Source organism: Sceloporus undulatus, chromosome 2, assembly GCF_019175285.1.
Source record: "Sceloporus undulatus isolate JIND9_A2432 ecotype Alabama chromosome 2, SceUnd_v1.1, whole genome shotgun sequence".
In the NCBI taxonomy this organism is placed as follows: Eukaryota; Metazoa; Chordata; class Lepidosauria; order Squamata; family Phrynosomatidae; genus Sceloporus; species Sceloporus undulatus.
In genome coordinates, this window is record NC_056523.1 from 46,732,564 (window position 1) to 46,749,950 (window position 17,387).

The 17,387-nt window shown below is 40.3% G+C and overlaps 1 protein-coding gene across 4 annotated transcripts in view; it reads right to left on the reverse strand.

Annotated features, from left to right (window-relative positions):
* LOC121924450 (protein SSUH2 homolog) overlaps positions 1-15,337 on the reverse strand; it is a 38,321-nt gene extending 22,984 nt beyond the window's left edge. For 2 of the 4 annotated variants that reach the window (XM_042455933.1, XM_042455930.1), the window contains exons 1-3: positions 15,179-15,337; positions 9,941-9,999; positions 2,540-2,641 (exon numbers count right to left, since the gene is read on the reverse strand). In XM_042455933.1, coding sequence (XP_042311867.1) covers positions 2,540-2,641; positions 9,941-9,999; positions 15,179-15,201 — 184 coding nt within the window. In that variant the 5' untranslated portion in view covers positions 15,202-15,337. Of the gene's footprint in view, positions 1-2,539; positions 2,642-4,275; positions 4,296-9,940; positions 10,000-15,178 lie in introns of those variants that run through there. The other 2 variants (XM_042455931.1, XM_042455932.1) reach the window with 2 other exon arrangements.
* Between the last annotated feature and the right edge of the window lie 2,050 nt (positions 15,338-17,387).

The following is a 17,387-nucleotide window of genomic DNA, read 5'->3' on the forward strand; positions in this document are numbered from 1 at the left end:
AATAAATAAACCGGGACAAATGTAGGACAAAATTTTCAAATGGAGGACACATTTTATACAAAAATGGAGGACACGCAAAAAAAAATAGCTGATTTTTTAAAAAATGTTAATATAAATGCATGTTTCGGAGGCTTCTATAGACAATTGCCCCCCTTTCTTGCCGCTTGCCCCCCCTTGCCCGCCTCCTCCTGATAGGCCAAAGGTCCCACGCCCTCACGTGAGAGGCCAAAGGCTCCGGCTGCAATCGGCAGCAGGATCGGGCTGGGGCCAGTCCCAAGGCCTTGCCGGGCCGCATCCGGCCTGCAGGCCGCAGGTTGCCTACCCCTGTTCTAAAATGTCCCTTTTTCTCTTTCCTCCTCCCATTCTCCCTTTGTGTTCAGCTTACTTCCATTGTTGCAAACTGAGTTCCAAGTGCAAAAGTAGTTTGCCCCTAATTAATAAAGCAGTGGAGGAAAGAAAAGAGGGGGCAGATTTTTTTTTCTTCCCAGTAATCTTAAACAAAAGCAGACTGTTCCAGCCTCTACTAGCTTGTGCATGCTCCCACATTGTTTTATTTTGCCATTTTGATGATACTCTGATGTTGTTCGATTAAAACACATTGTGGTATTCATCTGTGAAATATTGGTAGGTATATTTGTTGTATTTAGATCTGCTCAGACAAGAATTGGAAGAGTGCTTAATTTACCCTAGCTTGGTCTCCTTAGTAAAGCTGCTGATTAGACCTGGGAGGCTAGAGGCAGGAGAGCAGTGGTCCATGGAGATTCTTTCCAGGCAACTGTTCAACAATAATCTTATAATCTAATTTTAAATCATGCATGTAAGGTGAAGTCGAAGGCTTTCACAGCCAACATCCATAGTGTTCTGTGGGTTAGTTTGCATGGAGATATGTGGGCTATATATACTTGTGTGACCCTTGGTTGGAAGAAAGTGATTTACATGCAGACTAAGTCAGCCAGAAAAACCAGCAGTAGCAAAACACGTCATAAACCAACCTGGGCATAGAATACTATTTGAAAACACTGACATTCTGGACCATGCCAGCAACTACCAGGTCATAATGCACAGAGAGGCCATTGAAATCCACAAACACCTGGACAACTTCAATAGGAAAGAGAAATCATTGAAAATAAACAAAGCTGGGCTATCAGTCTTGAAGAACACCAAAATTAAGACCCAGTACATGCAAATGAATACCACCTAGGGTCAGGGGGTTTCCCTGTAGACAATGGATTGCTAATTAAATACATACGCATACCCTCCCACATGTCCTCCCACCATGAGGGCTTGCCATTCAACAACAGACCAACATAGAGATTAACATGGAAATCACTCCTCCCAACAAAGGGTCACACATACTTCTATGCTACCACCCTCTGAAGGTGTCAGCCACAGATGTAGGTGGAACATCAGGAATAAATTATTCCAGAACATGGCTACATAGCCTGGAAAACCCACAGAAAACTATAACACATGTAAGGGTCATGTTAAACCTAAAACTCAATATGTAACAGATCTAGCATTGCCTTAGGTGTCTCAGGTGGCACAACTCAAGGGGTGGTGAATACACAATGCCCTCTCCCATTGGCACCACTCTTAGAGGATCCATGCTGTTAAGCAGCCTCTGCAAAGCTCCCCACAAACTTCCTGCTCAGCCCCATCTCTGGATCTTCACTAACAGGATGAAGATGGAGGGGGGAAAGAAGGTACTGGCAGTGACAATTTCAGCTTCTTTTATAATGGACCCTTGTTATCCACCGGGGTTTGGTTCCAGGAACCCCCGTGAATAACAAAATCCGTGTATGTGTAAGTCCCATTAAATACAATGGCATAGCAAAATGGTGTCCCTTATATAAAATGGGAAAATTAAGGTTTGATACTTGAAATGTATACCTTTTTAAAAATATTTTAAAGCCGTGAATGCTTGAATCCATGTATAAAAAAGTCCATGGATAAGGAGGGCCAACTGTATATGCTGCCAAAAGAGAAGACACTTGGTAGCTGGCTATTTTTTTTTAAAATGCCTTGCTCTCAGGAGTGCTGAAAGCAAAGACACTGTGGGAGGAAAGATTGGGAAGATGGTTTGTGCCATGCCACATATTCAGCAGGCCATACTCTTCATTTTCTCTGTGCCAATCACCTATTTTATACCACGTATCTATAAAGACTACACCTGAATTCACGTTTTTATTAGAGATTAACACAAATTTTATTGGTGATTAACACAAATTTTATGTAAATAGTCACTTACAGGTCACTTCCTCACAGAGTTGTTGTTTGTTGCTGTTGGGAGCCCTCAAGTAATTTCCAATTTATAGCAAACCAAAAGCAAACCTTACATGGGATTACTAGGTTTTTAAATGCTGTCACTGGTAGAAATGCTGGGGGGAATGATCTAACAAAGAATAAATTCAAATTTGGACCCAAAAAAAAAAAAGAGTTACTAGTGTTTGTATGATTTTCACTGAGGTTCATTCTGCCTAATAATCAGAGTCTAGATCTGGGTGGGTAAGTGGATGTGAAAGACAGAACTTCTACATACCAGAATCTTCTGTACTTTTCTTTTCATCTGCAAGTGTTTTTTCCATTAGCTCATAAGGAGGTGCAGAGGCTCCTTCAAAGGGAGAAGAATGGCCAGATGTACCTACAACACAAAAAGTTACAAAAAGTGAGTATTTTGTTTAACAACAACAACAGCTAAAATAACACACAGGAATTGTCCAGGCTTCAGAGATGCAATTCTGTAAAATAGGTGAATTAGGAATATGTTATTTCTACTTCAGGACTGATCTTATAATAAGTGTATCCAGTGCAATATTAAAGGTTAATTCTGGTAGCCTTATGCCTGTAGACTATAAGGGGTTTCAGAGGATCCCATATGGTGAAACATTTTTTTCTTGGGGGGGAATCGTGCAGTTAGCCACAACTCCAACACATGCAGCTTCCACAACCCTGATCATCTGCACATTCAGCCAGCATGTAAGTAACCACTTTACAGCATTGATCCTACATGCAGTGATATCGCTAGTGGAATGCAGAAACTGTACTGCATTTCAGGTGACTTCCATCAGATTAACACCACTAGGAAGGTGGAGTCAGTGGCACACCTGATTTCCCCCCAGGAAAGCTCGTCCTGGTCATTGGGGACAATGACAGCTGGGTTGATGGTGAGTGCCGAGGAACTCCCTTTGTACTGCCAGGTCCCCCCACTGCTGCTCTTCCTTGAGAGGAGGAGGATCTGACATGTAGTCCCAAACACAGCCTAGGCAATCAGTGAAAGCCAGCAGCTAATGAGCAAGCACAGTCATAGAGTAGCTTACAGCTCAGCACTTACTTTACTTTAGCAAATACAAGCCTTAAGTCCCAAACAGAGTTCAGCAATGTTCAAGTCCAGTTCAAGCCCAGAGTCAATAATCACAGTTCAGATTAAACACAAAATTCAGGAGCACAACAGACAGCCAGATAGGTCAGAAAACCTCCAAGAACTCCTGGAAGGCAGGGCTGGGAATTTATAGATCAGCAGCTCAACACTACTGCTGCTTAATTAATTTCTGCTTCCTATCAATCCTCTGAGACCTCCCAAAGCCCTCCCTTTATTGTCTCCGCTCAGTGAAGGTAAGTAAAGCTAAGTGGTCTTCTATTGACCAGGATTCTCTGCCATAGCTGGTACTGCACTCTGTTCTGTTTTTGACACGTGTGACTCTGGAGCCTCCTCTTGGTGTGGTTCAGAAGCACATTGCAGCGGGGCCACTGCTTCAGCCTTTGAGTCAGAGTCCATGTCCATGTCCTGGAAACAGGGCATAACATGCACCCACCCTCCTCACTCTGACTGAGCCAGCCATATGTCCCCAAGGGCAGCACCTGGTGAAGAGTGGCACCCTGGCAACCCAAAAATTGGGACAAGGGATTTTTTTTTTAGGAGAGCTTCTCTGAAGCCCAACACACACTCATTTGAATGGAGTAGCTTACCATTGGTGGTGGTGGGGTTGTGTGCCCTTGCATGCTTGCTTATAGCTTCTCCAATTCTCATGTCAGTGCCCCCCACAACTTTCTGGCAGGCAAAAGGTGCAGCCATTGGGATGAAATCATGAGCCACACTGGTGTGACACTAACCCTAGGATGGCACTGCCTACACATATTCTGACTCCTTTCTGTCCCTTTCCCATCCTCCCATCAACACATGCAGGAGTGTGCCCCAACAGGAAATTAGTGGATACAGAAGGGTTATGTCCAGGAAGTGTTAGGTTGTGTTTCTGTAACCAGAGGCACAGAGATTACCTCATCTTCCCAGAGGCCTGGGTGGCTGATATCTTCACTGTGCTTCTTGCTGCATAAACACAATTGGACATGATCATACACACACACAACTGCCAAAAGGATTCCAGCCTATGTGATATACATGGAGAGATCTTTTCCACATGAACTCTGTTTGCTCCTTTGAGTTGAATGGGACTTACTTTTGAAAGACCAGGATAGGATGTTGCCTAAAATAGTTAATAAAATTACACTTTAAGTTGGGTATCATTTAAAAGATGCTGCAACTGATGGCCTAAAGATGATTTAAATTGCCACATAGTAAAATTTGGCACATTCATGCACACTTACGTGCATAGTTCTCTCTGATGCTACATTTTAGGACTTAATATAAACCATAGAACTGTATAGGAAAATTTGTCTGCTTGCTTGCTTGCTTTCTGTAATAAAGGAGATAAGCCCTGGTACTGAATGTAATAATTTCAGAACTTGGAAGACTTTGGCCTGGTACAGACTGGGGGCGCAAAGCCTGGGGCCAATTTTAGGGCTCAGAAGAGTGGAGCATCCTCATGCTCCTGAGCCCTACCACATCATAATGGCTTGCCCCCATCCACACGGGGGCCACTATGATGATGTATGTGCAGTGCAGCATCCAAAAGGCACCAATGGCACCGCGAATGCACCTTAAGAAGAACCCACTAGGAGCAGGTTCTTTTTAGGGCTCCCGGAGGCCATGCCGTTTGGTTGCTGCAGCCTCTGTCTGGGTCAAAAAGGGGTGGCATCTCGCAGTCCCCTTTTTCCTGGCTGTATCCCCCATTTATCTTTTGGATCTCAACTCTAGAACACTCACAAGAACACATCCTGCCACAAGCACACTGGCCCATACTGCCTGGAGATTCTAAAATGTGTAATCCAAAAGATTTTTTCTTTCCCCAACTCTGCAGAAATGTCTCTGGGAACTGGAAGAGCACATTAAACTCTCTGTTGACCAGCCTGTATCAAACTTAAAGATCAAAGATCATTGTTATACTGCAAAGAAAAATCTCAGTACCATTCATCTTTAGAAATCCTTTCCTTATATATAAATACTTAAAGAATTCATCACACATTAACTTAATGGCAACCTATGGATTTCATAGGGTTTTCTCTTGCAAAGAGTATTCAAAAGCCATTTGCCAATGACTTCCTTTGAATATAACCTACAGTATCTGGTACGTCCCTGGTAGCCTCCCTTCCTGGTACTAACCAGGACTGACTTTGCATATCTTCCAAGACCAGAGAAGATCTAGTGCCTTCAGTGTATTTAGGGTCCATATCGATACTCTCTAAAAAGGTAATTTAACAACAGTTAAAAAAATAATGTGAACATATAAGGGTCAAAAATCAACAAGGGCAAAAGCTGGAGACAATTCACAATCTTCCAGGAATAACCAATTTGGCCTGGGATTGCAAAAGTATGTCACAATAAATGAGTTAAAAGCAAAAGGCCATTAGAGAGATGCATTCTGGATTCTGTACCAAATGAAAACTCTTTAAAGGTAGTCCCATGAACTCATCTAGAGCACATACAGGTGATGCTACCAGCGTAAATTGGACAAAGGTCTCTGTGATCACAATCTGGGCATGCAAGTGCAAAGCTGATCACAAGAACACTCCCAAATGCAAAGCAGTTTGTTTATGCACCAGAAGTATTACAGCATCCAAAACAGAATCGGCCCCTAGAGCAGAGGCTGTCTCTTTCCCAACTAGGAGTATCTCCATTTTGTCTGAATTAAAGTCTCTTTTTATAAACCATCATCCAGTTCAGTACAGATTCAAGATATAAGCAGTTTCTTTTGTTTTAATTCAGGGAGAAATACAGCTGTAGCAGCTTTGTTTCCAGGTTCTGTAAAGTTCAAAAACCACAACAGAGAAGAATAAAAGCAAGAGGACATTGTACTTACTTACAGAATCTGGACTGTGTTATAGCATGCTCATTTCTTTTATATCAAATCCTCTATATCAGATCCTCTAGTGCATCACTTAGCTCACCCATTCAAAAACAAAGTATTTCTTTAAGAATTTTACACCAATCCTTATTGCTAGAAAAAATGCTGTGTGATTATTAACAGCTCGCTTGGATTGGTGTTTGGCATTTTTTATGCACAATGGAAGAATGGGTCATGATCTGTTCTGTGCCTTTCACTTTTGTGAACACTCGCCAGCAACACCCCAGAACAAATGAAATGTAGCTCTGTCACATTAGCTGGAGCTGCTGAATTAAGTTTTAAACAAGTCATAAAGAAAAGAAGATGTTTGGATTTAAGCACTCTTCTCACATACCTGGCATGCCTGTTAAGTTCCAGCTGCTTCCTGAATACACTCTACTGTGTATGGAAGATTCCTGAAATACTCCGTTTGCAAAGGAGTCTAATGTATAAGCTCAGACAGTGTCACTCAGTAAGTCGGTCTGTTGTTGCTACAACCAAAGTGATTTTTGTAGGTTAGAGGATGAGTAAATATTGGAACGTAACTCCACCTCCCGTTAACAGCTCTGTGAGGTAAAGTGCTTGAATCACAGGAATGTGTTAAAGGAACTTTCTGAAGGGGAACCAATGAAGTATGTGGCATTTCACAACTCACATTGTTCTTGCATTGGAGGATGTGACTGAGCAAGAGGAATAAATACATAACTCTATGTGTGGCTTTCTGATGCTTATGTATGACAGATGGGTTGGATGTAACCAAGAATTTGTGCATAAAAGAATTTTGCTCTGTCACACCGGACAAAAAGTTGTCATTCTCATTCTGAAGATATCATTCTTTAAGATAACTGAAACCCCACAAGACAGGGTCCTACTAATCTGAACCCGTACTTGAAGAGGAAGGGTATTCACATGTACATGCTGTCTAGGTTCAAAAATGGTGGGAAACCATGGCTTTTCATTTTGAGAATGTGGGGAGGGAGGAAGAGACTAAAAACATCCACTTTCAATTTTATAGAACTTTTTACGTTTGAACTCAGGAATTTGTAGTTGGAACTACATTAAAGGAAAGTATCCCTACTTTTTAGTAGATTTGATTGGGAGTGCAAATATTTGTAAAATGCTGCTCTAATCAAACCTTTCCAACCCATCATGACTTTTTATTGAGATGGTTGTTGTTGTTGTTGTTGTTGTTGTTGTTGTGTGTCTCTAAATAATATCTGATTTATGGTGACCCAAAGGTGAATCTGGCATAGGGTTTTCTTGGCAAATTTCTTCAGAAGGAATTTGCCATTGTCATCCTCTGAGGCTGAGAGACTGTGACTTGCCCAAGGTCACCCAATGGGTTTTTATGCTTAAGTGGAGACTTGAATTCTGGTCTCCAGAGTCATAGGGCAGCACTGAAACCAAATTTCATATAAATATATGGGAAGTCCAGTCCAATCATTGGGAAAGTTGAGAAATGAACCTGAATTCTAGAGGCTACTTTGTTAGGATGGTTTTTCAAGGGGTCCCAGCAATGGCTTGAGAAGGGATCTCTATTTTAGCAAATCTATGGAGACTATTCAAGGACACAGAAACACAAAAAACTACCTCCTCTCATTCATCTCACTAATTTGCACTCCCAATCAAGCTACCACCTGTTTCCAAAGCTGAAATTAAGGACTTGATTTTACCCTTATGGCTAGTGAAGATCAATCAGAGAAGATGTCATTCTTCCTAAGCATTACAAATTAGATCTAGACTGATGGACTCCAAATTAATTCTAGTCAAATGATTCACACACATAAATTTAGCCAGTATTTTTTTCCTTCAAGATGATCATTGAGCATTATAGTGCCAGCCCTTCTGACCTAGATAATTATAGGCTATGGGTATAGGCTATGGGTCTTCTGCATGTAGCTTCTTCTTGCAGTGTATGTCCCCATTCATGATTTGCAGTTCTGGGATTATGAAAATATGATCAAGAAGGAACACATTGGTTTTAGAAAAGGCTGAAGTTCAATTGGAACATGTTAAATTAAACCAAAGGTCCAAATAAACATTTACTTTTATGCTTCTTATCAGCTTCATTTTGGGTTTCTTTGAGTCATACAGGGATTGCATCAAAATAATGCAGGAAAAGCAGGGCTGGGCCTATTGGTATTGTAACACAAGTAATTCAGGATAAACAGGGTTACAGAGTGGTCTTATTTCTATTACATTTATACAATTTTGTTATACAAATGTCTATCCTTTCATGCTTCCCTCCCCCACTGGTTTTGTTTCACACTTCCACAGTTATCTTGAAACAAATGAGGCTCAAATTTGAAAAAAAAAATCAAAGGCTTGGATCTATAAAAACATAAAGTTCAGTTCAGTTTAGTTCTATTTGTGGTGAGTTTGAACAAATGAAAATCACACCAGGATGATCACCACATAAGAAAGTAGCTCTGTGTGTGTGTGTGTGTGTGTGTGTGTGTGTACACAGAGATCACCCATGAGATCGAATTTGTGTATTTCATTCTGTTTTGCTATTCTTCTCATTTCTTAGGAAACAAAGGGGCTTGACAGATCACCCCAAAAGGGCGGACTGGAGCTGCCCATTTTAGCTCCCGAGAGAGCACGCAGCAGCCAAACCATGTGGGCTCCCTGGACACTGTGGCACGTCAATGATACAAGCATGGCACCCTGACGTACGGATGCAACGCCATGCTTGCATCATCATGCCAGCCCCTGGGGAACAGGAGGCCACCATGATGGCAGCATCCATATGGACTAGGGTTTGGGAGCGTGCGGTTGGTACATCCTCCCGAACCCTAGAATTGTCACCGGCACGCCACTTCTTACCCATCTGTCTCGGACCCTAGGTATTATACATTGAACTCAATTTATGCAACTGTTAATCCAAGATTATAAAGTTGCATCCTAAGTGAGATTTTAAACAAATGTTTAACTAAATAGTATTTTAAAATAGGGATGGGCAAAGTGCAGCCCACGGGCCACATGAGGCCCCCAAGTGTCATTATTGTGGTTCCTAGGGAACCCCCAAAGGTAAAAGAAAAAGAAAAAAAATCTTTTAAAAAAAGTTGTTGGTCTTAAATACCTCCCCATTGATCTCTAGTGGGTGTACAAAGCATCTTCACTGTTTTCAGAGCCACTCCTGACTTCTCAGGGGTCAAAATGAAATTTTATGAAATTTTTCAAAAACAATTTTATTTGCCTCAAAATGCCCTCTGGGAACCAAACAAAGCCCCAAAACACATCCCATGTGACCTACAGGGTGTTGGGAGGGGGGGGCAAAAAGATTGTTTGAGTTTTTTGCAGGAGCAAGTGCAGTGGGGATGCAGCTCTCCAAAATCTCCCAGAAGGTTAATGTGGCCCCCTAGTCCTCCACAGTTGCCCACTCTTGTTTTAAAAGTTATAATTAACTGGCTTCTGTTCTTATAATTAATACATTATTGTGTCCTTTATGTTTTTTTATATTTTCATTCCTTCACCCAGGAAAGGTCTCATCAACTTGAACTTGTCAAATATGCACTAAGCATAATGAAGTCCAGCTCTTGTTGTATTGAAGTCAATGTGTACGTAATGACAACCCACTATTGTTTCTATTCTAGTTCTTCACTGGGAGACAACCGACCAAGCAGACTGTGAATTCTCTGGCCCTCTGGCTAATTTTATTTGAAAACAACTTTAAGATCTTATCACAGCCTGAGGCTGTTTAAAATACTGTGTTGTCATACCTTGTGCAATCCTTGGGGAAAGAAGATCATCGCTTCCGTAGTTTGTAATGCTTTTATCACTGGTTGGAAGAAAGCAAACAAAGAATGTCATGGAACTTTTTTTGAAAGAGAGTTTCAATGTTCATGATGATTCCATGTGTCAGTTTGCTGCTCACTGAGGCCAAAAGGTGAGGCTATTAAAGTATGAGTTGAGCAGTCAGACAATGTGCTTTGGGATATTCCTGTCCTGTGACTGTCTGAGTTGTATGTCTCAGATGTGAAGATAAGGAGAAATGGGATTTTCCACAGTTAAAACAAGCACACACACAAACAATTGTTTATTGTATAGCATACCGTGCCTTATTTCCTTCATTTGTGAAGATGGCCATAAAGGGGAAAAGGAAAGGGGAGACTGCAATTTCCCCATTATTCCACTTGCAACCATCACCATTTGTTTGTTTGTTTGTTTGTTTATTATCTCACCTTTCTTCCAAGATGAGACTCAAGGTGGATCACAGTTTAGATTTTTTTTAAGAATGTAAAGCTATTATTATTATTATTATTATTATTATTATTATTATTATTAATATTAATATCTCACCCTTCTCCCAAACCTGGGACTCAGAGCGGCTTACAACATTAAAACAGTACAATTAAAAACATAGAAAAGTGTTACACTACAGCAGAATTAAATTACTATAATCTTTAAACAGATTGCATATAAAAATAAAATATAGTTGAAAAGATAAAGGTGTTTAAAATACATTTAGAAGAATACAACACACAGCCTATTCTTTAAAAATGTTTAAGTTTTAAATGCCTGTCTGAACAAGAAGGTCTTAGCCTGCTAGTGGAAGGACAACAAAGAGGGGGCCATTACAGCATCCCTGGGAAGCATCCCAGAGTCTGGGGCAGCCACAGAAAAGGCCCTCTCTTGTGTCCCCACCAACCATGCTTGAGGAGCTCAGAGCCCGAGCTGGCTCACACAGGGGATACAGTCTGCCAAATAGCCTGCCATCTCAGGCTTTATAGGTCACAACCAGTACTTTGAATTGTGCCTGGGAATAAACTGGCAGCTAGTGGAGCTGTTTCAACAAGGGCTTTGTGTGATATCTATAACCTGTCCCAGTTAACCGCCTGGCTGCAATTCTTTGGACCAGCTGAAATTTCCAAACATTCTTCAAAGGCAGACCCAAGTAGAGCACATTACAGTAGTCCAAATGAGATGTAACCAAGGAATGTACCACCGTAGCCAGACCCAGTGTTTCAAGGAACAGGCGCAGTTGGTACACAAGCTTTAAATGTGCAAAAACACTCCTAGTCACTACAGAGACCTGGGCCTCCAGGTTCAAAGCTGAGTCCAGGAGTATTTTTCGGTGGCGGCAAGATTGGTGATTGCACGAAAATGGAAATCAGAAGAAGTTCCCTCAATAGAAGACTGGAAGTTAAAAATTGCGGAAATACATGAAATGGATAAATTAACAACGTTAATGGGGAAGAATATGTTAGAAGACTTTTATAGAGATTGGTTCCCTTGGTTGAATTATTTACAAAGAGAAGGGGAAGGGTGGATAGGTTAAATGGATATGATGTTTGCGGAATTGATAAGACCAGATCAGAATAATAACAAACTGTTTATGTAAGAATTTTTAGCTACTTGTTGTTCTATTTGGGAGAAACTGTTATAATGTTTGGTCTGACATTAGATGTTATATCCTAAGTAAGAGAATATAGAAGGACGATTAAGAGCTAGTTTATAGTTAAAGGGAAAGAAATTAGGAACGGTAGAATACATAGTCTCTAGGAAGTCAAGGGAGGGGAGGGTGGGGGGTTGATTCTAGATATTTTATAATACTCTATGATTATATGGAAGACGAGATTGGGAGAATGTAAAACTATTTTTATTTGTTGTAAATAAAGCATTTAAAAAAAATAAATGCAGGTGGGAAATGTGTGGCTAGCTATATAATTTGAGTGGATTTTTATGAGTCAGTGTGGCATAAATGGATAGAAATCTAGGCAGAATATTGCGCACTGAATGTGGATTGTTTTACTGGTGTGGATGCAGCCTGAGTTCAACTCCTAGCTCAGCCATGACACTCCCAGGGTAACTTCGGGCCAGTTTAGCAGATAGGTAGAAATCTATCCTACCTCATAGAGTTGTAGCAATGGAGACAAAAATGGAAGAAGAAAGAAAGAAGTATGGTTCTAGGAGGAAAATAAAATATAATGAAACACATTTTCACGGATACTACATCATTTAAACCTACCCTAACTCATTCTTTTCATAGCTTTCTATGCTGAGAATTATTGTTACAATATTACAGATGAGGTGTAGAGGCAAAACAAAATAGTTTTTATCAAAATTCAGGGCTTACTTCTTATTTTTATGTTCATCACTATTGACCAGAAAGATTACTGTGCTCAGCAGAGAAAGATAAAGCAGACACGCGACTACATGTGACCTTTTTTATGCCAAACATATGACTATAACCTTTTCACATAACGAAGTAGAGAAGCAGAAGGAGTGGCTGAAAGTAGGAGTTCAGAAAATAAATGGTTTTCACTTTTTTTCTGTTGAGACTTTTTAAAATTTAAGCCTTTCCCAATTGTTAAAAAGCTTGCAAATTTGGGTGAATTCTGCAAAATGTCATGAAATTCTCCCCCACTTGTACCAGCGAATATGGCTGTTTCTAGCATAGACGATATTCACATGAGCACAGGGCTCCAGAACCCTAGTATTCCATGAGAGGTCTTTAGGAGTTCTAGAAGACATAATTTTTTATAATTAGGGGGGGGGGGCTGTTAATATAATAATTTTATGCAAGAGTTCCCTAAGACCTGACAATTATTTCAAGGGTTCCAGCAAGGTAAAAAGATTGAGAAGGTTCCAAATTCCTCTGCAATAGCACAAATGAAGCATTATTCACTTCTGCATCTTTGTGATACTGTGAATGAAGTTCTATTGGCAAGAATACATGAATAAGAAGTTACAGGAGCATTCCAGGTTGTTAATGGGAGAAGTATGGGCTGAGCGCGATGTAGTGTAGATCTTCTCACAATCATGCAATCATGATGGGAGCATTCCTTTTTTCTCCTCTTTCTTATCCCTGTGTGATAATCTCCCAAGACACAGAGAATGGATTCAAACTACAGGAATAGAGATTCAACTTCAACATTAGGAAGAACTTTCTGACAGTAAGATCTATTTGATGATGGAACATGCTGCCTCAGAGGATGGTAGACTCTCCTTCTTTGGAAGTCTTTAAAAAAGAGGCTAGATGGTCATCTGTGGGGGGTGGCCCTTAAGAGGTCTCTTCTAGCTCTATGAATCTATGAGTCTTTGAATCTATGATCTTATTGGAGAGGTGGGGTAGAAATAATAATAATAACTGCTTTCTAATGATTCACACACCATTGCTCTGCCTAGCTGAATGTTATCACTACATGGATTGGCAGCAGCTCTCCAAGGATGTGATACCGAAGTCTTTTCCAGCTGTACCTAAAATTTAAAAGTGAGACTTCCTGCATGCAGACTGTGTACACTAGTGGTAAGGAAGGTGACTATTCCTTAAAAATACAATCAGCTTTTCCTCTAGGTTTGTCAAGGACCATTTGGAATACTCATATCTTCAGACCTTCAGATGAAGACTCTTTCACACAGCATATAGGGAAATGTTGTTGCTGGATTGGGCTGTTTGAGAACACAAGTGAGGGAGCACACAGCTGCAGGTATTTATGTATATACTGGGATGAAAGTTTATTCCTTTCCGAGTGAACATGGGTATGATGGAAAGATGGCTAAACAAAAATTACTGGAATCTATTCGGAGGATGTATGATGGGGAAATGTTGGTTGAGCAAGTTTGGGAGATGGGTTTCAGCACTTTGGATAGCTCCTTTAAAGTCTGGAGTAAGGTCCAAAACACACTGCAGAAATAATCCAGTTTGAGACTGTGTTAACCTCCCTGGCTCAGTGCTAGGGAATACAGGGACTGTAGTTTATTGTGGCACCAGAGCTCCCTGACAAAGAAGGCTAAATGTCTCACAAAACTATAGTTCTCAGAATTCCCTAGTATTGCACCAGGTCAGTTAAAGTGGTTTCAGTGTGGATTATTTCTGCAGTGTGTTTTTTGACCTAAATCCTAGAGCAGATTCACTGCTCCCAATGATATTGGGAGCCACCAACTTCCATTGGGATAGAGCCCTTCTGCTTAAGATCTCATTCTCTATGTATAGGTATAAGACATTTCAACCTAAATATCCACCAAACTGCATTCTAAAGCAGGGCAGCCTAAGATATTTTGATGCTTCAAAGAAAGACAAAGTGAACACTGATTTTTATTATTATTTTTATTATATTTTGTAAACACTGGAGAAAATATAGTTTTGCACGAAGCCTGAAAAAGTTACCTTTTGGACTATATTTCCTAGACCTATTCATTCTGTGTGCCAACTGGCCATTAAAGTTGAGGGATTCTTGGAACTGGAATCTTAAAAAATAACATTTCTATACTGTTATTCTCCCTTATACCTAAGGACAACAAAGTAGCTTTATGGGCCACAGGACTGGTGATACAGCATACAATATCTTTCGACCACTTCCACCCCATAGCATCTGCCTCCTGAGATGGCTACTGTAGCAAGTCTAATGATAATGCTGGTCTTTGTCTAGTATGGTACAGTTTAGAAGCTGCTTTACCACTTCTGCTGATGTGTGTGTTTTCAAGCTAATGTTTTATGATAATAAACCTACCCTTACTTTAAAAAGAAAGTCTGGAAAGCATATTCTGAAGCTGAATATAATAGTTTAAATTCTCGTGGTAATCCTATAAAAATATATAGCTTTTAATAACATTGATAAATCTATCTCCCTCCCTCCCCTCTCCTTTTCGAGAACAAGAAAGACCTACCCTGTCCAGGACTTAGACTTTTGTGAATAATGAAAAGATGTGATGCCAAAAGCAGAACAATACATGCAGAGAACATAACAGATGCTTTCTTATACAACAGCAAAACAATGTTATACAGCTCATGACTGTCCTTCTTTACATCTGGCATCTGAGAGTGGGAGAGATCTGATTAGGGAGTCTAATGGAAACACTGCAATCCAAAGTACCTTAAAGTCTATATTTTAAAAGTCTTGTGAAAATGTGGAGACATATGAGTCCCTCATTTTTCTAGCCTGGGAGCACTACTGTCACTGTAATGCTTAATGTCTTCTTTTTTTTAAGTAAAACAATTTCAAATCACAACTCACCCAATAAGCAGATCTTTCTCCATTGCCGTTAATATTCACTCAGTAGTGGGATGAGAAGTTCCCAGAAGGCCTCTCTGACAAAGGAAGCTGGTATGTTTTGAAGAAGCCTGGCCAAATTTAGTTACGATTACGAACTTGACTGGGCTGCAGTGCTGTGAGTTTTCTTTTCTCTGGAGGGTGTTTTTCCTTCTGCTTCTTTTTTTTTTTTTAAAGCTGCAGCATTCTTTAAGCAGGATGTTGATTGTGTAACAAGAGTTCCTCATTCTTACTGGAACTTCAGCCCTAGAAATTTCAGTATAAAGTTAAAAGCTCTTCCAGTAAAGCATATGTTTCTATTTGTTCTGTTTTATGAGCATGTGTGGTGTAGTGGTTTGAGATTCAAACTCTGGAGATCAGAGTTTGAATCCTGGCTCAGCCATGGAAACCCATTGGCTGACCTCAGACAAATCACAGTCTCTCAGCCTCAGATGATGTGGATGATAACCCCTCCCCCTCTGAAAAAACCTGCCAAGAAAACCCTGTGATATGTTCACCTTAGGGTCGCCATAAGTTGGAAATGACTTGAAGGCTCACAACAACAACATTTAGTTTGGATTTTTCCACTAATATTTAAAACAATTATGTTACTGCTTCTTAGATGTAGCTCATATTTCAAAGCTGAAAACTGGGACACATGTACCCAAACTAGATCAGAGTGTTGTCAAGATGGTAAAGCTTATTAGTGAGGAAGAACATACAAACTATAAGAGGTTGCAGCCTTTTGTTTTTGCCGGAGTCTACTGGGAAGGGCAAAAGTTTATCCCTTCCTCTTCTGTCTCTCTTGCTGAGTTAATTGAATACAAATACCTTTGTACTTTGAACTCAATTTGCAACAGTTGAATAAAACAGAAGACAAAGCAATTGAAGTGGGAAAAGAGGGAAACTAAGAAATTTTTTAAGAAGCTGAAGTTCTGGGACAACAGAGTATTAGGGCTGTTCCTGGCAAATCAGGATATTGGATAGTATAATATTTGATCACGAGAACAGCAAATTTTCTCGATAACAACAACAATAATAATGACAATAACAATAATTTTATTATTTCTTATTCATCTCTCCCCATGGATCAAGATGAAGAAAAGCAACGGATTAAAATACACCAGTTAAAAACACATAAGCCAGTTAAAACACATAACCGCAGTTTCAAAGAATGTACATACAAGACCAATAAATGTTAACAATCAGTCTATAGTTTAAAATTCATAATTTAAAACTCATCAGTATAGGTCTCCCAGATGAGACTGATTTTAATAGTGTTTTAAACTCAAAAAGTGTACTCAGCTGTTGAATCTCCTCTGGCTGGTCATTTCACAGGGGCTGCTGAAGAAAATATCCTCTGTGTGACAGCTGTCAACCTAGTCCTGGATGACTGGAGTAAAATGTATGGGGTGGATTATATGTGAGGAGGTAATCTCATAGGTAACCAGGAGCCAAACCACATAGGACTTTAAAGGTAATAAGCAGCACTTTGTACTGTGTCCAGAAATTGTCAACCAGTGGAGTGATTTTAATATTGGTATAATGTGATCACGCTTAGATGCCCCAGTAATCAATCTGGCTGCCATGTTTTGAAATAGCTGAAGTTTCTGAACTTAATACATAGGTAGCCCAATGTACAGTACATTACAAAAGTCCAGCCTTGAGGTTACTAGCATATGAACTACATTTTTTAGGCCCTCTTGCTGTAGGAAGGGGTGCAGCTGGCGTAACAGCCAGAGCTCATAGGAAGCACTCCTGGACATCACATCTATCAGAACTGTCATTTGAATGACAGACTCAGCACACCCAGGGTATAAATGAAGTCTTTCAGGGGAGTATACCCCCACCTAGGACTGATGATATACCTCCATACACAAGTTAGAACCCTTGAAAGTTAGCACCTTCATGTTGTCTGTATTCAACTTCATTTTGTTTCTTCCTCATCCAACCCATCAGCTTCTCCAGGCTTACAGAGGAGGAGGCACACTATCCTTAGCTGAGGTTGTTTTTGAAATCATGGAAAAAATATATCTGGGTTTCATCATAGCACTGATAGCACCTCACCCTATGCCTCTGGATGATCTCTCCCAGCAGTTTCATGTTGACCGGCACTGGGGATAGAATGACACCTTGTGGTATGTCATATAACAACTCATTTTTTGAGAAGTACATGTCTCCAAGCACCACCATT